At 60.9% G+C, this 23,619-nt stretch overlaps 3 protein-coding genes across 9 annotated transcripts in view; all 3 read right to left on the minus strand.

Annotated features, from left to right (window-relative positions):
* GNG7 (G protein subunit gamma 7) overlaps positions 1-5,782 on the minus strand; it is an 81,201-nt gene extending 75,419 nt beyond the window's left edge. For all 5 annotated transcript variants that reach the window (XR_012039631.1, XR_012039630.1, XM_072845902.1 and 2 more), the window contains exon 1: positions 5,664-5,782. The gene's annotated coding sequence lies outside the window, so the exon portion shown is untranslated. The remainder of the gene's footprint in view (positions 1-5,663) is intronic.
* A 3,545-nt stretch (positions 5,783-9,327) lies between these two features.
* DIRAS1 (DIRAS family GTPase 1) lies at positions 9,328-18,426 on the minus strand. Of its 2 annotated transcripts, none has more exons than XM_072845107.1 (2): positions 18,295-18,426; positions 9,328-11,186 (listed from the first exon to the last, which is right to left on the minus strand). In XM_072845107.1, the coding sequence occupies exon 2, from the start codon at positions 11,157-11,159 to the stop codon at positions 10,563-10,565; it is 597 nt and encodes a 198-aa protein (XP_072701208.1). In that variant the 5' UTR covers positions 11,160-11,186; positions 18,295-18,426; the 3' UTR covers positions 9,328-10,562. The 2 variants fall into 2 exon arrangements, with proteins under 2 accessions (XP_072701208.1, XP_072701207.1); XM_072845106.1 differs by lacking the exon at positions 18,295-18,426 and adding an exon at positions 13,868-14,105 and having other exon boundaries at positions 9,329-11,186.
* An 82-nt stretch (positions 18,427-18,508) lies between these two features.
* Positions 18,509-23,480, minus strand: SLC39A3 (solute carrier family 39 member 3). 2 transcript variants are annotated; one of them, XM_072845103.1, is made up of 4 exons: positions 23,069-23,480; positions 22,312-22,403; positions 19,824-20,172; positions 18,509-19,252 (listed from the first exon to the last, which is right to left on the minus strand). In XM_072845103.1, exons 3-4 carry the CDS (start codon positions 20,028-20,030, stop codon positions 18,512-18,514), a joined length of 948 nt encoding a protein of 315 aa, XP_072701204.1. In that variant the 5' UTR covers positions 20,031-20,172; positions 22,312-22,403; positions 23,069-23,480; the 3' UTR covers positions 18,509-18,511. The 2 variants fall into 2 exon arrangements, with proteins under 2 accessions (XP_072701204.1, XP_072701202.1); XM_072845101.1 differs by having other exon boundaries at positions 22,312-22,472.
* Between the last annotated feature and the right edge of the window lie 139 nt (positions 23,481-23,619).

Here is a 23,619-nt window from a genome sequence, read left to right on the forward strand (position 1 = left end):
AATAGCCATGCCTACAGCAGGAACAACCTCCTAAAAGCAGTTTCTGCAGTATGTCTACAGAGAACCTTTTCCGAGTTTCAGAACTGCAGCAGAAAAATCGGAGGACAAGCTGCAAAGGGTTAAAACACACGAGAAACATTTAGACCTTGTGCATTTTTCTACAAGCAGATGAGGCAGAAATGGACAAAAAGCCTCCAGGGCTCAAAAAACCCCAAACTATTCTATATATTTAAAAATAGATTTATTTTTTCTGAAGGGGATAAGTTGGGGGAAAAAAAAAAAAAAACAACACAAAAAGCTTTTGGAGAACATTAGCAGAATGTCAATCTCACTTGCTGGCTGCTCCCCGGAGCCATGAGAGGAAGCTGTCATCTCCACGCTGCCACCTGAGCGGGACCGAGGAGGTGTCGGGAGGAGGAACATCCTTCCACCATCCCCGGGACCGCAGTCCTAGCGCTGGCTCCAAGCCAGATGCGATTTTGCTACTCGTACGTTCTCATTAGGAGCGAGGTATTTTTAAAATGACTCTTACATGGTCCGTTTTCTAGCTTTTTTTCCCCCCTCTTTCTGTAGAATGAAAATAAAACAAAGCTGGAGTTACTGAGGTTTCTCAGCTTTTACAGCTTTTTAAAAGTCCATTAAAAGATATATCTTTAACTGCAACTTCGGAAACATTTTCAGTTATACAGAACCAACACAGGCTGGAGTACTTTAAAACTTTTTCTTGTCTGTTAGAAGGAAGGGGGAAAAACATAAAATAAATTACAAAAGAGCTTAATCCTTAACTAAATTTCCTGTTTTGTGTCTCAGCATTAACAGTGTGCCTGAATTTCCTCCCTTTTTTTTTTTTTTTAAACATCACAGCCAATCCCTACCCACCCATTTCACAAAAACCTAATCCAAAACTACTGGAGATTTCAGGCGTGTTCGAGTTTGAAATATCAGCTGAATTCATAACTCATTCCCAGGAAAAATCCAGCTCCTACGCCCCTTAAAACAAAGATTAAACCTACTTCAGCTGAAGAACCGCTCCCCTCGCTCAACAGCCGCTTGCGCTGAACACCACCAGCATCGAGAATTAACCACGGATTGCTACATTCAGCCTTTTCAAACAAATTTGTTGTCGCGACCACTTTTCGTTGGTTTTTAAATTAGTTCATGCCTTGTCAGGTATTTTGGAGGAGCAGCAGCAGGAAGGACGAAAGCAGTCAGCACAATTGCACAAGGCAAAGAATATTTTAAAGTGTTTATGGAATTGATGGGTTCACCAGAGAGAAAATTTACATACAAGAAACTTGAAGACTGTTGAGAGCGACTTTCACTTTCGCAAATAGTATTTAAAATGAAAACATGGTTGTGTTGCACAACAGCCTATTTGTTCTGGTATTTTAATAAAGGGCCTTTTAGCAGAACAAAGCAGAAGCGAGCGGACGGTAACAGGGGACTCCGATACGTGACAGCAGTAAAATCTGTACGGCTAGAGCTAACGCTGCGGGATGGAGCAGAGCTGTCTGAAGCAAACTGCCCATCGCTTACACACGCACAAGGCCACCAAAACCAGATGCTTCCAGCTGGTACCCAAAAGCAAGGGCTGGCTCTTCCAGTGCTCTGTAAGTTCCAGCCATTTATTTTTAAATACAAACTAAGCAAGTAAATCTAAAACAAATTAATTTTTTTTTAAAAAAAGCTCTCTCCAGCTTTGCTGGTCTGCCCTTATGCAATGATGGTCAGACCACACAGCAGGAGGGAACTGGATTTACATTTTCTTTTCGTTTTTTTTCCCTTCCCAATTTAATTTCTTACGACATTCTGCACATCAAGCTAGGAAACCCATAAGAGAGAAAGATAATATATCACATTATCTGGCAACAGGTAAGAGGAGCTAACCGACACAGACAATGTCCAAAGAAGTCAGAGATGCTACAACCGGGAAATTCTGAAACTCGCTATATATGCACAGGATCCCACTGAAAGATTTCTGGTCCGTGGCTAAACCGATTAAATAATTTGAGTGATATTTGAGCAATTATAGAGAGCTTTCCACCTCAAAGTTCAACCGTTAGACCTTTGCATCTCAATTCCTTTGACTTCTCATAAAGATGGGGAAACCAACACTGGATCTACCAGCCAGCGCCAACAGGTACCCACAGTTGGGTACCTGACTTCAAACCATACCCACTATTACGTTGATAGAGACAGTGTATTTTATAAAGCCCTTTTTCCTCTTGCTCTACCCTCCCCGTGCAAGAATCCCCAAACAATTACAAACCTTTAGCCTGCTTTTTATGCAGCCATCATTTTTGGGTCATCCACCCACAGCCTTCCTACAGCACGGCAGGATTGCCATCCCTCTCGCCAGCTTTGCTGCTACCCACAGCGTTTGGAAGAGCGGTTTGGAAACTCTGGCAAGTTCAGAGCCGCGTTGGGGTCTACAAACCCAAGACGACCGAACTATTCGATCTTTCCTACCTGAGCTAATCTTCACAGCCAAAAAGGGCAAGAAGGTGCTTTTTTAAGTGACAGCTCGAGTTCTGCCGTTCACCTCCTCACGAAGACGTAAAGGAAAACTTCCCCCAGCCGCTGGCGAGTGGACAAGCAGCTATTTCAAGCCCTGCCCAAAACAGACCATTCTAAGGGCAATTAGTTAGGCGCTGGCGCTCGGCCAGCCCCACGGCTCCGCAGACTAACCGCTGTGCTAACAGGACAACTTCTGGCAGGGAGAGCCATGATTCCCCGTCACTGACGGCGACAACTTCTACTGCCTCACTCGCATGCAAGGAAGCAGAGAACAGCAGTTATCAGTAATAAAGATCGGTATTTTCCGAAGGGCAGAGTGTCCAGTTTCTCTGGAGCCAAGTCCAGGGAAAAGCAGCAGGACCGCAGGTCCGGGAGACGGGCACTCGCCTCGTTATGCTAACGAATTTCAGGGCACGACAACCTCCCAGCCCACGAGGTAGGGCAGAGCAGTTATCTCCATTTCACAGATAAGGAAATAAGGCAGGAAGGCAGAAGTTGAGCTGGCCACAGGGGAAGTGTGATGAGCAGAGGACAAACCTACGTTTCCCAAGTCACACGCTCCTCTCCCGGCCACTGAATTATTCTTCTTGCCTGTTTGAATCAAGAGAAGTCAGTCTCCCGGTGTCCCCTACCTTCAAAGAGGGATAATGCCTTCCTAAGACAACTCTCGAGTCAAAAAATATTAATTACCTTAAGTAATACCAGTTAAATACTATATCCAGGGATAAGAGATGGATACAGAAGAAAAACTGGTAGGTATGTTGAAATGTGCCTCCTGTGTAAATCATTAAAATCCACAACAATACTCCAGCCACACAAAAGAGCTATTTCCATTTGTTTCACAGCTACAGATGGCAGAAGAAAAACCTCTCAGACAATAAGCTCTATTTAAACATATTGATCCAGCTTTTTTGGTGCGTTTTCCCCCATACTGGCTACAACCAGAATATGATAAATGGTGCTATGTAGTCATAGAGCTCCCGTGCATTTGCTTTATGATAATGCAGCTGACTTGGAACCCAAACCAGCGGCCATCAGCTCATCTGCCTGCACACAACGGGATGTCCCACACAGCAGAAAGCTAAAGACACGCAAAACCTCCAAAGGATGAAGGTCTGACTTCAGTACTACGTGCTTGGGAAGCAAGTAGTCTCTGAAAAGCAGTTAAGAAAACCAAGCAATTACCTAAAAGGCCTCAAGTTTACTTACAGACTCTGCCTAAATATCAAGTTACTGACTTCTGTGGTCTACCACAAGTCAGCTTTTCTCCTGGTAGTAATCACCGCAGTTGTACTTGTCCAGGTCAGTTTTACAAGAAGCCTACAGCTATAAACAAACCTGAAGGTTGTCAGTTTTCCCCAAAAAAACCCAAACCCATTAAAGATAATTCAACACCTTAAAAGCCACAATAACTTCTTGCCTCATTTACAAGCAGTAACAGAGAACATATCTTAGAGCAGAATGCAGCTCTATCACAGTCCATTTGGCTTTTATTTAAAGCCACGCCTGATGGCGATGGCCCAGCAGAGGTAAATCCTTCACCTGCTCCAGCACTGTTGAAGAAAATGAGCCACAGAGGAGATCAGGTACCCAGCTCCAGCTCCTGAACCAGGCACCGTGACACCTTCCAGTCCCTGCTTACCTACACACACATACGCTTCCCTTCCTTAACCTCCTAAAGGACACCCGCTAGTATCCAGCTTTTCGTTCCACACACTTCTGTTTAGAAACGAGGAGAAGAAGGAGTCAGATTTCTCTCTTTGTCTGCGGCACCCACTTATCTCCTTTACTTCGCTCTCCCTCAGTAATACAGAAAATCCAGATACTGCAGCTACCCCTCCTTTATATAACCAATGCACTACAATTCACTAATGCCTCCACAGTACTGCCCAGAACAGGCAGGCTACCATTACTATCCTTCACCAGCCATCAACTCCTCCAGCTATTCTCCCTTTCTCTCTACAACCTCTCTATACCAACCCACCGTTAACTCACGCATGGAAAAAACAAGATTATTTGATATTAGACCTTCTGACAAGCTTCCCAACCTCCATTTAAACCCCAAAAGAGGGTCTAGACCCGCTCCCTGTTAAGTCACCCAACTTGCAAAGCGAGCTGGCGCTGAACTGTGTCCCTCATCGATTACGACTGCCCCCTCTCATCTCATCCACCCAAAAGCCCGAGACGCCCCTCGCTGTCCCAGCTCCAGCCACACGCCCCGCTGCCCCCCGCCTCCGTCACGACAGCCCCTTCCACCCAACGCCCTCCCACTGCAGCTCACCCAAAGACCTCGGGGTCCCCCACCACGACAGAGCACAGCCCCTCTCTGCGTCCACCCCCAAACACACCCCCAGATCGCTTCCTCGCGCCGATCCTCGTGAAGAAATTATACCCCCCCGGCCCACCAGCACTCAGGGATCCCCATCAGATCCTCCCAGCTGCTCAGCCCTGTCCTTCACTCCTCCACCACAAGCTCCGGCTCCCCCAGGGCCCTCCTTGCCCACCAAGGAGCCCCTTAACCCGCACCCCAGCCCCCGCCCCCCCCGACCTGCCCAGGGGTTCCCCTTCTCCCAGCCCTGCACCCCAGGACTCCAGCACCCTCCTAACCCCCTCACTCCAGCCCAACTCCCCCCTCACCCCCCACACGATCCCCAGCACCCCGGGGCCTCCCAACCCCTCTCCACCTCCGGGGCCAGCACCCTCCCCGGCCTCCAGCACCCCCTCCACCTGCCCAGGCACCCCTCGCTGCCAGCCCCAAACCCTCAGGGCCCCAGCACACCCACGGCCCCCTCACTCTGGCACCTCCGACCGCAGCCCCCTGCCCTGGGGTCCCCTCACCCCCAATTCCTTCACCCCAGCCCCCCCCGGGCCCCTCAGGGCCCTCACCCCTATCCCCATCGCCCCCCTCGGCCCCACCGCCCCTCTCGCCCTGTCCGTGGCCCCCTCAGGACCCCCCGAGCTGCCCCAGGCACCCCCCGCCCAGCCCCGCCAGCCCCCCCAGGCCCCGCCGCCCGGGCCGCAGCGGGCCGCGAGGGGCCCCGGGCAGGGCCGGGGGCTCCGCCAGGCCGCGGCCTGCGCCGGCCGGCCTCGCCCGTTCGCCGGTGGCCGCCCCCCGCCCAGTCCCCGCGGCGCGGGCGGCTCCTCACCGGTCTCGGCGGGGCCGGGGCACCGAGGGGCGGAGGCGCGGAACCGCCGCCTCAGACACCAGCGCCGCCGCGCAACGCACCCTGCTGCCCAGCCCCGGCCGGGCGCGGGCAGGGCTGCCCCCGCCCCGCCGCCCGACTGGCAGGGCCGCCCGCCAATAGGCGCTGGCGCCGCGAGGCGCGCGGGGGGCGGTCCGGCGGGGAGGCGGGGCTAGGTGCGGCCGCCAGGTTCGGTTGCGACGGCGGCGCGGCGGGAGGGCGGTGAAGGGGCGGGGTCTGCTGCGGAACGGCGGGGGTAGCGGCCAATCAGCGCGCGGGGCGGGGGAAAGGGGCGGTCGCATGTAAACATTTCATTAATATTAATGAGCGAGGCGCCGCGGGGAGGGGATGCGCTGCGGCGGCACGTGGCCCCCGGGGCGCGAGGCACCGGGACACCCCGGAGCCCCCCGGGACCCCCCGAGATCCCCCCCGGAACGCCCCGGTCTGCTTCCCCCCCCGGGGCCCTGCACCAGCCCGGCTGTGCCCCCGCGAGATCCCGGGGCACCCCCAAAAAATGGGGGTGCTGCGCTGCCCGCTGTCCCCGCAGCCCTGCCCAGCCCCATGGCGGGGAGCGCTGCAGGGGCGATGTCCCTGGGCACCCCAGGCCATGGCGTTGTCCCCCACCACGCAGCACGGCCGGCCGGGTGGGCTCCAACCGGCCTGCGGCGGGGGGCACGGCACGCGGAGGGTCACGGTGCTGCTGGGGCAGAGCCCAGCGGTGGCCGCTGGCCCCAGCCAGCCAGGGAGAGAACGGGCCACAGGACGCCGCTGCCGGGTCCCTCCTGATGAATCTTGCTCTGAGTCACCCGTTTCTGTGCACCTCCCCTTCCCTTTCCAGCGTGGGGGGGCAGAGCCTCCGGCCGGCCTGGAAACCCCCTCCGCAACCCTGCTGCGGGACTTGGGGCACCCCAAACCCCCTGAGCCCCCGGGCAGAGCCTTTCCAGCCCGGGGGCTGCAGTGCCTGGCAGCCTATGGGGTGGGGGCGAGAGGATGGGCCCGTGCCCCTGGGCAGAGCCCCCCACCCCGCTGTCCTCCCTGAGTCCCCCCGATGCTCCGGCCCTGGGTGCAGCAGCCCTGCGGCTGCTCTAACTTACGCTGGGAGGGGATGGGCTCTGCCCAGCCCTGCGTGCCGGGGGGCTGCGGCCCCGATCCCCCCCCTGCCCCGGGCCCTGGCAGAGCCGCTCTCCCTCTGCAGCGAGGGGAAAATCCAGGGGGATGAATCAGCAGCGGGCGGGAGTCACGCTGGCAGTGCTGGGGGAGCAGGAAATCACACTCGCTGGCCCGGCACGGCCATGAATTGAGGCTTTGATTCCCCCAGCTGCCACCGGCACGGGGTGAGCACACAGCCGGCCGGGTCCCGGTGGTGCCTGGCTCCCGGCTGCAGCACTGGTGGGGTGAGGGGGGCCTGGTGTCCCCCACGAGAGTCACCGTGGGGGGACAGAGCCATGTCCCCGGGGCAGGAGGGGCAGAGGATGCTGCAGCCATCGCTCCCCAGCGCTTCCCAGCACATCCCAGTGCTGCGCTGGCGCGCGGCTGGGCCACGCCAGCATGCACCGGTTGCAGCTCCAATCCCAGCACGAACTGAGATGGAGAAACGCTGGGTCTGGGCTGTCCCCACCGGCTCCCCCCCCCCGGGGGGGACGTGGCCCCGCTGCCAGGCACCCGCCAGCCCTCGCCAGCAGCTGTGCTGAGGTTGGGCTGAAAACCCAATAATCCTGTTAGTGGGAAGAAGGCTGATTTTCCCCCCTAATCCAGTTTGCTCCCATATGCCCTCGCCCGCGGTGTTATAAGCCACTTTGGCCGCAGCTGGAGCTGCACCGGACACACGCTGGGGGAACGTGGGGAACCCCCCGGCTTTGGGTTGGCACCTCGAGGGGTGCAAGGGCCACGAGCGCTGCCGGGAGCCTCCCCCCACTGCCCTCCCTGGGGGGGGACACAGGGGCCGATGTCCCACACAGCCACTGGGTCCCAGCGTGACGCATGGCGCCAAGAGCTGGTTTGGGTCCCAAACACTGGATTTGTGCTTTTAAGCATTTTTATGGCCACGGGCTGCAGCGACGGCTCCTCAGCGGCTGGGGGAGCGACGGGAAACGGCTGCGCCACGGCTCGTCCCACCGCTCGCTAATTAACGCTCAGGAAAGGCGTGTTTAAAACCCCAGGCCCGGGGGAAGCGCCAGGCACCCTGCCAGGATCGCCCATCTCGGTCCTGCACCGGCTTGCACCGGCCTGCGCCGGCACCTGCAGGGCTCCCGGCTCTGGGTTGCGGGGGGGTCAGGGTGCCCCCGGCCCGGGTGGTCTGACGGCCGCTGGGTGCCAGGCTTGGGCACAGGGGGCTGCAGTGGCCAGAGCCACCCAGACCCTCCTGGGAGCAAGTGACCTTCTCTGAGAGCAAGAGCATCCCTAGGCACATCCCAAGGGACATCCTGGTGCTGTCCCACGCTGCAGCAGGACCGTGGGCCCCCAAAGAGCCGCTCCTGCTCCGTGATGACTCGACGGGCACGGGTCCCCATCTGCACTGGTCAGGGTGGGGGGACAGAGATGGGGGACAGGAGACCCGGGAATGCAGGGACAGAGATTTTCTGTCCCCAAGCTGAAGGCGTGGCAGGGCCGCTGTAAACACTGGGGGGGTCTCGGCACACGAGTCCTGAGTTTTGGTGTGACGGTGCCCAGGGCCCCCCCCTCCAAACACCTGGGAGCCCCCCACCCTTGCCTGGGCCTCCGCAGCCCCGGGGGGCCCTAGGGGGTCCCAGTGGGAGAGGACCGGCACCAAGCGTCCCCGCGCCCGCGTGTGCCCGTCCCGCTCTCCTGCCCTGGTGCCCACCGAAGGTCCCAGCTGCCCCCGGCCCACGGGAGGGACGTGGGGACGGGAGCGGTTCCCACGGCCGGTGCCAGCGAGCCATGACATCCCTGTGGAGCTGTGACTGTCCCCACGGACCTCCGAGCGTCCCCATGGACCTGTGACTATCCCGGTGGAGCCGGGACCGTCCCACGGAGCCGGGACTGTCCCCAGGGAGCCAGGGCCGTCCCCACGGAGCCGGGGCCATCCCCGCAGAGCTGCGACCATCCCCACGAGCCGTGATGGCCCCCGGGAGCCATGACCATCCCCCGGAGCCGTGCCCTTGCCGGGGCCCTTGCAGCCTGCCGCAGCCCCGCTCCCCCCGCCGCCCCCCCGCCCGCGCCCGCGTGCCCACGCGGCTCCCGCGCCCGGGGAGCAGATGGTTTCCATGGCAACAGGCATGATGACGCACGCACCGCGCTCCCACCCCCTCCCCACGGGGACACCCGCCCGCGCTGGCAGCGAGGGGCGGGGGGCACCCACCGGCGGCGGGGGGGCTTGCCGGGGCGCACGGGCAGGCAGGAACACGCGTGTGCACATGGCACGGCACGCGTGTGCGCAGGGCATGTGCGTGTGCGCGCGTGCGCACACGGTACGTGCGTGTGCGTTGGCACAGATGCTCGCACACGCGTGTGCGTGCTCGCGCGTGCCCCGCGCGCGCAGCTGTGCGCGCACAGACGCGGACACGCATGGACACGCGTGCACCCGCAGGCACCCCCATCCCTCCTTTCGGCCCCTTCGGGCCGAGCCGTGGCCCCCCCCGCGGCCCTGAGCCCCCGGGCGGGCGCTGCCCCGCGGGGAGGCCGCAGCGTTTCTCATCGCTTTATTGAAGGAAGACTATGTCTAGAGTAAAGGCTACATCGGAACGTCACCTTGTCCCCTGCGCGCTCGGGCCGTGTTGTAAAAAGCCGGGGGTGGGGGGAGCTGGGTGCAGCGCGGGGGCCCAGCCTGCCCGGGGACACCCCCTTGGGGACACCCCGTCGGGGACACCCCCGTGGGGACAGCCCCAAGGCCCCTGTGGAGGGGGAGCGGGGCCGGAGCCAGGGGACAAAACCCCGCTGGGACGAGGGGCTGGTGACAGCGCGGGGGGCCCCGCTCTGGCCACGGGGGGAACAAGCAGGGTGGCAACCAGAGCTGGGGGGGGGGGGAGTGTGGGGGTCGGGGGTCCCCGGGGTGCGGGGCCAGGCCACCCCGCAGCAGGGACTCTGCGGGAGCGAGGGGACGCTGACCGCCGGCGGGGCACTGCGGCAGAGAGCAGCAGCGCCCATCACCGTGGCATCGCGGCCCAGCTGGGCTGCGGGGCTCATCCTGCGCGGGAAGAGGGGGCAGCTGGGGGTGGGGGTGGGGGGGGCCCGTCTGGCCACGGGGCCGGGGGTCTCCCGCCGGAGCTCACCAGGATTGTGCTGGGTCAGGACCTCCCGCGGACCCGATGCTTTGTGCTTGGGCTGGCGGCTCCGGGCTGCGGCACCGGGACGGGGCTGGGGGCTCGGGGGCAGCGGGCACCGTGCGGGGGCTGCTCCCGCCCCGGGTCTCTGCCTGTGGGAGCAGAGCGCTATGGCGTGGGGACGGGGGCGCGGGGAGGGCCTGGGACGCGTGTGACTGTCCCCAAGGGTGACACCGACGCCCCCACATTGCACTGTCCTTCCCACCCATGAGGACCGATGTGGGCTGCCCCACTGGGGAAGGGACGGGGATGGGGACAGGGACTGGCCGGTGCCGTCGGTTGTGCTGCAGAGCGTGTGTGGGGGGGTGTGCGTCCGTGTGCTCCCCGGCGGTGCCCGGACACGTGTCCCCGGTCCCGTTGCGCCGGGCGTGGGGCGGTCGAGCATCCCTCGGCTCAGCGGGAGGCCCCATCTTCGCCCCCAGACCTGGGGCGAGTGCAGCCCGTGCCGCCGGTGCGCCGCGGCGTCCCCGCACAGTCACAGTGATGGCACGGAGGACAAGGGGACGGCCCCGCTGCGATGCCACGTCCAGTCGTGGGGGGGGAGAGGGAGGGACCGGGGGGGCGTGCGGGCCAGTCCGGGGCTCTACATGATGCTGCACTTCCCCTTGATTTTGTCTGTCCTCTTCTGCTTGCTGGAGCGCTTCCCGTCGATGGTGAGGCTCACGTTCCTCCTCTTCTCCAGGTTCAGCAGCTCCTGGAAGAGCTCCTTGACGTTGTAGTTCATCTTGGCCGAGGTCTCCATGAAGGCGCATTTCCACTCCTTGGCCACGGCCTCCCCCTCCCTGCTCTCCACCTCCCGCTGGGTCTCGTCGCACTTGTTGCCCACCAGCATGATGGGGATGCTCTCCACGCTGCCCTTGATCTGCACGATCTGCTGGTAGATGGGCTTCAGCTCCTCCAGGGACTGCTTGCTGGTGACGGAGAAGACCAGGATGAAGGCATGGCCCTTGGAGATGGAGAGACGCTGCATGGCCGGGAACTGGTGGCTGCCCGTGGTGTCGGTGATCTGCAGGGTGCAGACGCTCTTGTCGCAGCTGATGACCTGGCGGTAGGTGTCCTCGATGGTGGGGATGTAGGTGTCCCGGAAGGTCCCCTTCACAAAGCGCAGCACCAGTGAGCTCTTGCCCACGCCACCGGCACCGAACACCACCACCCGGTAGTCGTTGCTCTGCTCCGGCATCTTGCCCCAGAGATGCTGCTGCTGCTGCTGCAAGGGAGAGGGCAAGGGGAGGCGTCACGCCGGGAGCGGGGGCTTCGGGACAGAACCCCTGGGCACTGCGCTGCAGGGGGAATGGGGCAGCCCCCCCGGACCCTGGCTCACAGCCCCCTTTGAGATGCAGCCCCCCCTGCTCCGACCGGGCCAACGCAACCGGAGGGTCCCGGCCCCCTCCCCGTGCCCTTGAGATGCCCTTGCCGGACGGCTGGGGTAGGACGGCGCTTGCCGCCTGCCTGGGGTGCAGCAGCATTTGCTATTTTTACCAGCCGCCCGCTGTGGCCATATGGCCGAGCCGTGGCCACCGGCACAGCAGCTGTGGCCGAGGCTGCCGGGGCAGCCTGCGGTTGGGGGGAGCACACCAGGCACCCACGGGACCCCCGGAGTCCCCGGGCGGCAGGAGCAGCCCCGCAGGGCAGCCACCAGCCCAGCGAGGACCCGGTGGCACCCGGAGCCTCCGACCGGCCCCTCCGGCTCTCCCACGCGCAGCTGCTGTGGCTGCCAAGAATGGAGGTGCCATTTCACGCACAGACCTCAGCGCCTGCCACGCTGCCCGGCACCCTGCCACCCTGCGCTGTGCCCTGCCACCCCCTGCCACCCTGTCCTACCCTGTGCCGTGCTGCCCCATGGCATCCCTCTGCTCCGCTCCCACCCTGCGGATGCAGCGGGGAGCGGAGAGACGTGGGCACCGGGGCAGAGCGCGGCACGGCCGCGGGCTTGTGGCCTGTGGGGTCAGAGACCCCCGCAGCCACCCCTCGCACTGCCAAACCTCGGTGCTGGCTCGCCGGGGGTGCACGGGCCCGGGCGAGGTCCCGGCTTGTGCCCCCCCTGAGTGATCCAGCCCCGGGGTGTGAAACGAGGGGGCACAAAGAGCTGCTGATGCTGAGCCCCAGGCTGAGCATCGCCTCGGCCAGGCCCTGCCTCAGTTTCCCTGCTGCACCACAGGACCGGCAGCATCAGCTCTGCCCCATGAGGTGTCCCCGGCGCACGCAGGAGCATCACGGAGCCTTGGGGTCGTTAATCCTGCCCTGGGACGGGGTTCCCGAAGGCCCCTGCCACAGGCGACGAGTGGGGTGGGAAGGGGCCCCTGGGCACTGCTCCGGGCAGATGCCAAGGGGGTCAGGTCTGTCCCCAGCCGGCTCCGCTCCCGTCACCTTCCACCTCATTTCAGGGACCAACAGGCCTGGAAGGGGGGGGACAGCAAAGCGCCTCGAGCAGCCCCGCGCTGGCCGCCGCAGCCCCCTCGTCCCCAGGTACCTCCGAGGGAACCAGCCCCTTCCCACGGCCACTGCATCCCTACCCCGCGGCACCGGGGGGTCTGGAGCCCGCAGGCTGCCCCAATACCCTGGCACATCCCCAAACACCCGGGCGGGTGCTGGTGCCTGGGGAGCCAGGCGAGCAAGGGGTTGGGAGCCGGGGAAGGAGCCCAGCACCGCGGCCCCGGGGCACAGGGCAGAAAAACGCTCCTCGGATCCCATGACGTCGGCAGCGTCACTGGCACACGGGGGCCGGGGACGGAGCAGGGGCCGTGGCAACATCAAACCTCGGCCGGGGCTGGTGATGGTCCTGCCTGTCCCACCTGTCCGCGGTGCAGCCCAAAGTGCCCCTGGCCTCGTGGCCATGGCGTGAGGTGCTGGGGCTGAGCCAGATGGGCCTTCATGGCACCCAGGGGTGCCCAAAGGCCCCGTGGCCTGTGCCCAGCAACACCCCAACCCCAAACAGCCCTCCGTGCCTGCGGGTCCGGACCACGGCCTCCCCTCGGCTCCCGGGGATGGGGCCACCCGCCAGCCAGGGACACAGCCTGGGCCTGATCCTGCCGGGGGGCTCTGCAGCCCCCCAGCACCTCCCAGCACCCTCCCACTTGGACCCACAGCGCTGGGGGACACAAAGAGCAGGTGGGGGGTGTGGGGGTGGGGGTGGAGGGCAGGGGCAGGGCAGGGGCAGGGTGGAGGTGAAGGAGCAGGGGCAGGATGGGGGCTGGAGGGCTGGGGCTGGATGGAGATGGTGGGCAGGAGAAGGGGCAGGATGGAGATGGAGGGACAGGATGGAGATGGAGGAGCAGGAGAAGGGGCAGGATGGAGGTGGAGGGGCAGGAGAAGGGGCAGGATGGAGGTGGAGGGACAGGATGGAGATGGAGGAGCAGGAGAAGGGGCAGGATGGAGGTGGAGGGGCAGGAGAAGGGGCAGGATGGAGGTGGAGGGACAGGATGGAGGTGGAGGAGCAGGAGAAGGGGCAGGATGGAGGTGGAGGGACAGAATGGAGGTGGAGGAGCAGGAGAAGGGGCAGGATGGAGGTGGAGGAGCAGGAGAAGGGGCAGGATGGAGGTGGAGGGACAGAATGGTGGTGGAGGAGCAGGAGAAGGGGCAGGATGGAGGTGGAGGAGCAGGAGAAGGGGCAGGATGGAGGTGGAGGAGCAGAGGCAGGGCCGGGACGGAGGGGCTGGGGCAGGCGGGGGGCGGTGGGCAGGAGACGGGGCAGGGAAGGGGCCGGATGGAGCGGCAGGGGCAGGGACCAGGGTCCCACCGCCCCGGGCCGGAGTCCCTGCCCCGCTCCCCAGCCGTGCCCTGCCCTCGCCGGGGCCACCCCCCGGTCCCCCCCGCCGGTGGCGGCTGCCTCGTCCCCGCTTCCCCCGGCTCCCCGCCGCGCCGGTCGCATTGCGGTGCCCGCCGCCTCACCGTGTCCTGCCCGGGATCCGCCCTTGGCTGCGGGCTGCGCGGCGGCCTCAGCGCATGGCCCGGCCCGGGGCGGTCCCGGCGCGGCGGCTCCGGTCCGCCCGGCGCGGCGGGGCTCGGCTCGGTGCGGCGGGGCCCGGCCCGGCTCGGCGCGGTGCGGCGGGGCCGGCTCGGCTCGGCTCGGCACGGCTCGGTGCGGTGCGGCCGCCGCAGAGCCGATCCCGCCCCGCCGCCGGCCCCGCCCGCCCCGCCCGCCCCCCCCCGGGCCGCCGGACCCCCGGGCCCAGCCCCGAGGGGCTCCGGGACGGGGCGGCGGCAGCGGCGGGGCCGGGCGGGACGGGGCCGGACGGGATGGGGACGCACGGAGAGGGACGGACGGACGGGGATGGGGACAGGGACACACGGACAGGGACAGACGGACGGGGATGGGGACACACGGGGATGGGGACAGGGACAGGAACACACGGACAGGAACAGACGGACGGGGATGGGGACACACGGACAGGGACGGATGGGGATGGGGACGCATGGACAGGGACAGACAGACAGGGATGGGGACACATAAACAGGGATGGGGACAGACTGACAGGGATACACGGGGATGGGGATGCACCGACAGGGACAGACGGGGACGGGGACACACGGACAGGGACCACACATGGACACGGGCACAGGTGGGGACACGGACACTCATGAAGAGGAACACGGATGCACAGACAGGGACGCACAGCCCAGGGACACCTGGATGGGGACAGAGACCCACAGATGGTGACGGGGGGACGCACAGACAGGACAGACGGATGCTGACACCCCGAGCTGGCAGGGCGCAGGCAGCGGCAGGCTGCCGTAAGCCCCTGTGGCAGTTGGGGGTGGCCCAGACAGTGGGGTCCTGCTTTGGGGACACAGCTGCCTGTGCTGCCACCCTGTCACGCCGGCACAGGGCCAGGAGCCCCGTACACCCCCACACACGCGTGCGCACGGTGCCACCGCGGGGTCTCTGTCACCAACCGCAGTGTCCCCTCCCTGGGTGCCGCGGCAGAGTGGGGTCAGGAGCCCCAAAACCCCGGAGGGGCCCTGGCCGGGGGCAGAGCTGCTCCTCGCAGCAGCACCAGGGACACAACCCCCCTGCAAGGGGACACGCTGGGGGTCCTCGGGTGGCACCTGGGGGGGCTGTGGGACCCCCAGCCCATTCCCCCGGTGCCAGCTGAGCCCTGCCACCACCGGCCGAGTGGGACTGGGGCCTGAGCAGCTTAGCGGTACAGGCTCAAGGGGTGACCGTCCCCAGTGAGGCCACGCCACGGAGGGTCCCGCAGCCGGAGGAAAGCCGGCTCTCTGCCCCACCGCCGGCACAGGGGACAGGGGGGCTGGAGCTTGAGGTGACCGCAGGGAGTTGGAAGGTCCCTGCCAAGGTCGGGGTCTGCCGGCGCTGGGGACCGCGGCCGGGGGCTGCCAGGCCCGGCTGCGTGACTCACGCTCACTCCTGAGCGGCAGCAATTAAAATCCGCAGCTGCTATTAATAGCTGCTGGCGGAGGAGCGGGGCCATGGCAGCACCCACGCGGCTGTCAACACTCATCCCATTGAGAAGCGTTGCTGGGCCCAGCGGGAGTAGTGGGGGGGCCACGTGGCCCCCTGGCTCCCCCAGGCCCCCGTGGGGGACACCAGCCTTCCCCCTTGGGGACAGGGCCCGGGCCGGCAGCCGCAGTCCCCTCCCGCTGAAAAGCCACGCTGCCAGAGGCCCCCCCATGCCTGCAGTCCCCCGCAGCGTTATTAGCTGGACAGCTACTACTCGTTAGAGGAAATGAATGAGTTTCCTTGATCATTTTAGGTGCGGCTCCTCCTCCGTTTCATTCAGTCCCCAGCTCCCCGCCAAGCGTTACACAACGGGGACGCTGCACACGCAGGGCTGAAGCAGCAGGCTGCGGCGTGGGAGAAGGGGGGACTGGAGGGTCCTGCTCCCCACGCCGGGTGTAGCTCCGTGGGCGTCCGGCCGGCAGCCCCACGCTGCCGCCCACCCGGTCCCCTCGGTGGGGTTTGCCTCCCGGGGGGGGCTCAGCCCACTGAGGGGACACGCACGTGCGCCTGCCGCGTGATCCGGGCACCGAGCAGCCAGCGGAGCGACGGGGGACTTCAAATAAACAAGTGACACAAAGGGGAGAAGGCCAGAGCCTTTATTGGGAGCAGGAGATTGGGCTCGGCCCAGAGCCCTGCGCTCTGCTGCTCACAGGTGAATAAACCCCCCCAGGCCTCGGGGAGCCCCCCCCAGCGAGATGGGAAGAGGGGTGACAGCTCAGCATCTCACAGCGCTTCATGACCCCCCCTCCTTGCTCCCCCGGCCAGCCCCAATCCCAGACTCCATCAGAAGGAGAAAGGGTGTAAAATGGAGACTCCAGCCTGTTCCCCTCGCTGTCACGCTGACTACAGCCACAGGGACTGCGGGGGGGATCCCTGATCCCTGCTCATGTTAGCAGATCCCTAAGGATCTTTTGGGCACCGGTTAAGAAATCTCCTCCCAGCAGCAGCTTGCCTTTAGTACATCAGCCCCTGGAGTGGAGATGAGGCCGGGTGGGAGGAAGGATGAGGAAGATGAGATGGGGCACTAGGATACACCATGACCTCAGGTCCTGCCTTCACCATGCTTGTGTCTGCCCAGATACAGGGGGGAAACCCTACAAGAAAAGCGTTAGCTGCAGAACCAAGAGGTAGAGGCAGGAACCCAGGGGCCGTGCCCAAGAAGGGACACGCGGCACCGTGCTCCCCACCACAGCATCACACCTCACCTCTCCCCCCTCGTCCCACCTGCACAGGACAACCACCAGCACGGAGAAACACCCGATAGGAGCGAGGCTGCCCGGGACGAGCCGCCTGCGAGAAGTGAAATAACACACAGAGGTTTACCACGTGGAGGCAAATTACATTCTCATCAGGCCCTGCTAATTTGTGTCATCTGAGGCCTAAAATAACCCTCCCTCCCCCCTTCCACTCCAGGTTTTTCAAAGCAAGATTAATTGACTTCGGTATGTTGCGGCAATTAAAATAGGGAGCACCAGGAACTGTCAGATGATCCTCATCAGCCTCCATATGCTGCAGCTGGGCCAACCACTGGCTCCAAGATGCTGCTTCACAGTCTCACCCATCCTTCTTCCCGCTTGGATCACCATAACGGGGACTGCGCCACGGCTAAGCCCGCTCTACATCGTTATAATTCCATCAGCGCTTCCAAAAGCTTTGCTCTGCCTGCGGAAGCTGCCGCAGAAGCGAAGGATACGGCTAATTAAAATGCATCCCCCGTGAGAGGCCGGTGAGAAGCGCGGCTGCGGTACCCTGCCAGGCTGCAGAGCGGGAGCTGCTGTCCTGTCTTAGGGGAGGGCAGGTTCCCGGCTCCAGCCTCTGATCCGAGCTCCTCGCCTAGGAGGGCAAAGCCGAAGGATCACGATGGGATCCGCGGCACGCTGGGCTTCCCTGGGGGCTGCGCTCTGGAGACACAGGGAGATCTGCTCGTGCGCAGTCAGATCGTGAGTGCCTCTAATCAGCCCTTCCACAACCTCACAAACCCCCAGGGAAGAGATTTCTCTCCTTTGAAAACACCGACAAAACGCCCTGCGAAGCCTCTGTAGCGCAGCTCTCGCTCACACATCAGTACAGCCACGTGAGCCTGCTGCCAGCGAGAGCAGAGGCTCCGCGAGCAGCCCTGAAGACGTGTTTGATGGTGACTGCTAAACCCGTTTCACTGCAGACCATTTAAACACAAGCACTTGCCCTAAAATATTAATGCTGGAAATCGCTGCTGCCCGTTTCGTACAAACTAATGGATCCCGGGCTCCGTGAGCGCTGCGGAAGGGCCTTCAGCCAGGGACACCAGGATTTTCAAACGATACATTACCACACTGCTGGAGGTTTTCTTTAGGGAATGCTCAATATATGGATGAGAATGCAGAGAATGAAGCATGGGATGGGGCACGGCCTGGCCTCGTTTCTTCTGTTAATCACTCAGAAATAAAAGCTCCCTGAGCCACTTGTGGGTTAAAATGGAAGCTCTGCTCAGGGGGAGCCGTGGCACCAGGCACACTGAGCGGCCCCAGAAGGGATGTTATTTTTGGCAGCTATTACAACCAGGTTTTGCTCAAAACTAAGCTAGCAAAAGCAGCTTAGTGCAGCTGTGCAATCCCTGATCCCACCTGCTTTTGACTTTATTTCTGTTATTGTTTCTCACCTTCTCAGAGCCTGAGAGTGAAGGAAACAGACTCTCAGCCACAGTTTCTGCAATGGGTGTGAGGGGAAGGAGGGAGGGGGCTGGCTAGGCAGATTAACAGGAAACCACATGCTTGACGAGCTCTTTGCAGGCAGCCTTAGAACCAGATTCTTAATGTTTGCGTCAACTAATCTCCGCACAAGCTGCTGCACCCACAGATCCAACGGGCAGGGACAATACCTTGTGACACCTACACTGGGACACTCCTCATTTTTATCTCCCTCTGAGCACACAGGAAGAAATTCTCCTTCTTCAGGTCAATACGGAAATACCACCTGGACCGTGATGTTTCACTTGGCCGTTGAGCTTCAGTGTCCCCCTTGGCTGAAGAGGAGGCTCATCTCCGGTGCCGTTCGCAAGGGAAGGAGGTGAGGTTTGCTTCCCATTGCTTTCGTGGTCACCACTTGAAGAAGACCAGCCCAGCCAGAGCCGTGTAGCCCAGCACCAGGAAGAGAACCTTCAAGAGACGGTCGTTCTTGTCTTCCAGTTCCTTCGCAAGGATCTCAAAGAAGGTGATGAACAAGAAAGTGCCCCCCGCGATGCCTTGCAGGAGCAGGGAAGTAATGTTGCTGGCTGCATTTTGGGTGCTCTCAATCCCCATCCCAATGCTAATGCCCAGAGGAATCATCAGGCTCACCGTCACAGCCATCTTCACAGCATCCTTCAGCGGCAACGAGGTCTTGGCCATGCTGATGCCCAATGCCACCGCGACCAGCGTCTCGTGAATGGCAACTCCGACGAACAAGCTCATGACTTTGCCGCCCTCCTCCTGCAAGCCCAGGGCCAGTCCTTCGAAGATGGAGTGCGTACACAAAGCAAACACCAGCCCGATGAGCCGTAAGGGGCTGGAGCGGGAGAGCTCCTGGATATTCAGGCCGTGGCTGTGGGAGTGGTGACCGTGTTCACTGTACAACGTGCGCCCTCGGGAAGATGCGATGAAGGGACTCTCGTATTCAGAGTCGCTCCCGACATCTGAACCGGCGTTAAAGGTCTCTAAGTCAATGAAGGAGGGCTTTTCCTTCTGGAAGGTCAAGATGAGCTGTTCCACAAAGACCGTCACAAAGAAGCCAACCATCATGATGGTCTCAGCCACCGGGTAGTCCGTGGTCACGTTCCCCTGCCTGAGAACTTCATTGAGCTGGAACGAAGCAAACAATCCACAGTGAACCAATCACCTTTGTCCCTCTAAAGGGAAATATTCCTATTGTGTTCACACAACTCTAAATGGACGCTAAGTTGACCCATGATGCTTGAATACCCTTGTACACAGGCCTCGGTGTAAGAGACAGGGAACCCGCTTCCCTTCCAGCGGAAGGTTAGTGGCTGTCTGAAACTGTTTTAAACACACACTAAATGGCAGGAGTTTGAGCGTCACACCCCAGGCGACGCTCAGCCTCCTTCTGCATCAACAAAATCTCCAGTTACTCCACCCGGACAGTCAGCAGTAGCTGAATGGGAGGCGGGCGCAGCTCACCCTCCTGATCTGAAACACCAGGCACAGCACAGCCGTTTCTGAGGAGGCTTCATGGGCCGCTCTGACAAGACACAGACCCTTCACCCCCACTTCCACAGGGGCAGAGGTCTGGGGGCCTGGGCTCCTGTAGGGAAGGAGAGGGGAGGGAGGTTCCCCCCGCACAGGGGTCCCTAACGTACTCAGTGGCACAGGTTCATTAAAATTGCTCGTAAGCAAGAGGCTCGTAAGCAGTTACCTTTTCTCTCACGGCAGGCAGCAAGGTATTGAAGCAGGTGGCCAGGAAGACCCCTCCTCCAAAAGAATTGCAGAGGGCAAGAACCTTCTTGGAGCGATGAGCTTTCTCGTAATCGGCCTCAATTATCTTGACAGGGAGAAGGGACCCAGCCAGCATGAGGACACAGATGCCCAGCAGACACAGCACTTTGGTGACCACGATCTTCATCGTGCTTCCTGGTCAACGGTCCCTGCCAAGGGCCCCGCAGATGGCAGATGGTGGGGGTCCCTCTGGCCGCTGTTAGCGCGGGTACATCGGCAGGCGACGGCACAGACAGACCTCAAGGGAAAGGTGCTCCTGGGCTCAGTACCTGTGGACGGGAGTAAAAGATGAGAGATTTTCCTATATAAGCGTGTACTGTGCAGAACAGCACCTTGCAACCCAAAGTGCATGCCAGCCTCTGTATAGGAATCACCTCAACTCCCCGCTTAAGGAATCACCTTAACTCCCCAGAGGCAATGGGTGGAGATGACAGTGGCAGCACCTCACACACAATGGGGCAGAGGAGCAGCAGAGAAGAGAAAATTTAACTGCAGCAACCAGTAACTTAAAAAACCTTGGAAGAATCGTACTGGCCACACAGAACTGGCACAGCCTCAGTTTTTAGAGGCTTCATTTGAAACACCTACACAGTGACAGACACAAAACACTTATCTCGCAATAAGATCCACCGAAGTCCAACCAAAGGATCAAGTGTTTGGTTTTTAACCATGAAAAATCAATATGGGCTTGAGCTGGTGGCTTTTTATCAACCAGAAATGAACTCGAAGATCTCCAACGTTCACATAGGTTTTTTTGTACTGCCCTTGAAACTACACTATTGGATTCATTCCTGCTCAGTTTCCTGAGCCACCGTCGCCATCTCGCTAGGGTGGGTCGCAGCCTCTACAGTTGGTTGTTTGCTCTGTACCAGGAGTCAGTGGAAGTTTCGATGGCTGATCGATACACACGTCTCTAAAGGGAAACTCTACGGAGAAATTCACTGCAAGGTTCTCTATTGTCCGTAGGGTGTAACAAAAGAGGAAGCAGAGGTTGTTTCATACAAGAGAAAAATGCAAGATTTGAGTTGCCTAGGTCACGAAAATTGACTCAATCTGAAATGTAAAAGCACCTCCCTTCAGGTTACTCGCAGTGGCAGTGAAACTTGTTTTCCGAAAATCATTTTACAAAATAACAATGTTAAATCTATTTATAAAAATACATAAACATGAACAGGTCCCTCTACTGCTGCTCATTCTTGCAGCAGCACAGCCAGCACCTCGGAGGATTTCACTTACCGCTTGCATCAAATTGACTTGTAAAGTCAAATCAATGACACCTCGAGAAGGTTCTCTTGCAGGTCAGCCAGGTAAGGGCTGCCAGACAGCCCTGAGCACTGACGAGACGCTGCAGCGTGTATCGGGGTAATGAACTAACACAGAACACTTCCAGCCACGCTGACACCCACACCCGTGATGGACAAGGTAAATAATTAGATACCTGCTTGTTGGAGCGGCAAATTAATTTTAATACAAAAGATTCCTGAGGCTAAAGTCTCCCTTGAGGGCTGACAGTATTAATCACTATCACCATTCCTGTGCAGTGGGCTGCATAAATGGTGCTTTTATTAAAAGGAAAGTGGGAGACTGAACGACTCTGGACTTGGTAAGGGAGTTTAAAGCCTTTTTCCAAGTTTGCAGTTCAAGCAGGAGTGAACAGAGAGGTCATGGCGGTCAGGCCATCTGCAGCAGGTCTGGTTCTCAGCCGGGTATCCATGGGAAGCCATGTTCATCAGAAGAAAACCCTGCGCGGATGACACTGATTGACTCACTCCCCGGTGAACCCAGCAGACGAGCCAGGTCTGAACAAGTCCAGAGCCTGAAATCTCGGTGTATGCCGTCAGGGCTTCCGCAGCAGGCAGCCTGTCACTGCGGCTGACGAGCAGGCTCCCTCTCCAGAGACGTTGACTCCAGGACTGCCAACGCTCGTCAGCGCTGTGCTGACACAGCTAACGAGTCACGCCGCCTTTGTAAAGCACGCGCTGCAGTTTCAGCGTCAACAGAACGACAAGGATTTCACCTCACACGGTGACAGTGTGTTGTTATGCCAAGCTTCTCAAACGAAAACGACGTTCGCAACAACGCCCTGGGATCACAGATCACGAGAGCTTGTGACTGCACCTGCTGCGTTAGGCAGGCAGACGGCTCCCAGGACAGAGGGGAGGAGGAAAAACCTCCTTTTCCAGAATTCACACCTCCTCTGGAACACGCGTAGCTTCCGCTCAGAAATTCAGAAACCCCCTAACCTAATTTTTTTTTCTTTCTTTTCTTTTTTTAACCCAGCAACAGCACCCAACAAAGCGTCAAGCCTCAAGCTGCCGACAGCAGGTGGAGCAGCCGCCCTTCAGTGCCCCCTGACCTGGGGCGGAAAGCAGCTTAGTGAAAAACGACGCGGTAAGTACAAGAAATACCTCGTGTTTCTCCTCGCCTGCTCTTTCCGACAGCCCAGAGTTCAGGAGCCGGTGCCGCCAATGTCTGGATTATTTCATCAGCCTGAAAACTTCTGTAATAAAGAATTAACTCAGGACAGGTACGCTTGGCTTAGTGGCTATTAGATAAAGTGGACAGCCCTCTCTGGAAGAAAAAAAAAAAAAAGGGTTTCCTTATGCGTGATCCTTTAAATCTCAGTTTTTCTGTTAAAAACACACACTCACGATGCCCCACACACACCGAAGACAGCATAATGCTGAAACCAGGCTGGATTCCCCCAGAGCCATGCTCGTCCCAGCACCTCCCCACGCCTGAAGCCACCTGAAATCATCCTGGTCACCCTGGAGAAGGGGGTGCTGGGTGGGGGGGCTCCTCCCAGGCTGCCAGAGCAGGCCTAAACCTGCTTGAGCACCCCAAAAGGGTGCAGAGATGGGGGGGGGACACACGACTACAAGGGTTGCTGGGAGAGGGTGGTCGGCAGCTCGGCCGGAGCTTGCTTCAGCCGGGGAGCGGGGTGTCCCTCACAGCTGGGGACGGGGCCCAGCCTGGGGCCCCGCTCTCCCGTGGGGACGGGGGCCCTGTCACGCCGCACCCCAAAACCCCGCCACCGACCCCCCCCAGCCCCGGCGTTACCCCCTAACGCCTCCCGGCCCCCCAGCCTCACCGTTACCTCACGAAACCGCCGCCACCCCCGGTTACCCCGCCAACGGCCCCCTCCCCTTGGCCCCCCCCACTCACGCGCCGGCTCCCGCTCGCGCCCCGTCCAGGCAGCCCCCCGCAACGGCGCCCGCCCACGACGCCCTCCCATTGGCCGCGGCGGGAAGGCCGACTGCCCATTGGCCACGAGGGCCGCCCATCAGCGCCCACGCCCTGCCGGAGGCCTCTTCTAGCGCCCGCCTCGGCGTGGCGGGGCGCCGCTGAGTAGCGCCCGCGGGAAACGCGCACCGTGGCGGCGGGTTCCGGGCAGCACCGGCCCCGCAGAGCTGTCCGGGGCTGCCGGTGCTGAGCGGGGCGGGCTGGGGCCGCCGCCGGGGGAACAGCGGGGTCCAGGGTCACGCTGGAGCTGGCCACAGCGGGGGAGGAGACCCACAGCCAAGGAAGAGCATCCCCTACCACCCCATCCCCTCTTCCTGCAGGTTTTCAGCTGCTTTTAGTTGAAGAAACATGTAAATGGGGTTAAAATAGCACAAACTGCAAGCTGGAATGAACCTGAAGAACCCCTTTTCTGAATCCTGAAGAATCCTTAAGGGTCTTGCTTCAGTCATGGGGGCAAGAGGGATAACAAAGAA

Source organism: Ciconia boyciana, chromosome 24 (genome assembly GCF_034638445.1).
Source record: "Ciconia boyciana chromosome 24, ASM3463844v1, whole genome shotgun sequence".
In the NCBI taxonomy this organism is placed as follows: Eukaryota; Metazoa; Chordata; class Aves; order Ciconiiformes; family Ciconiidae; genus Ciconia; species Ciconia boyciana.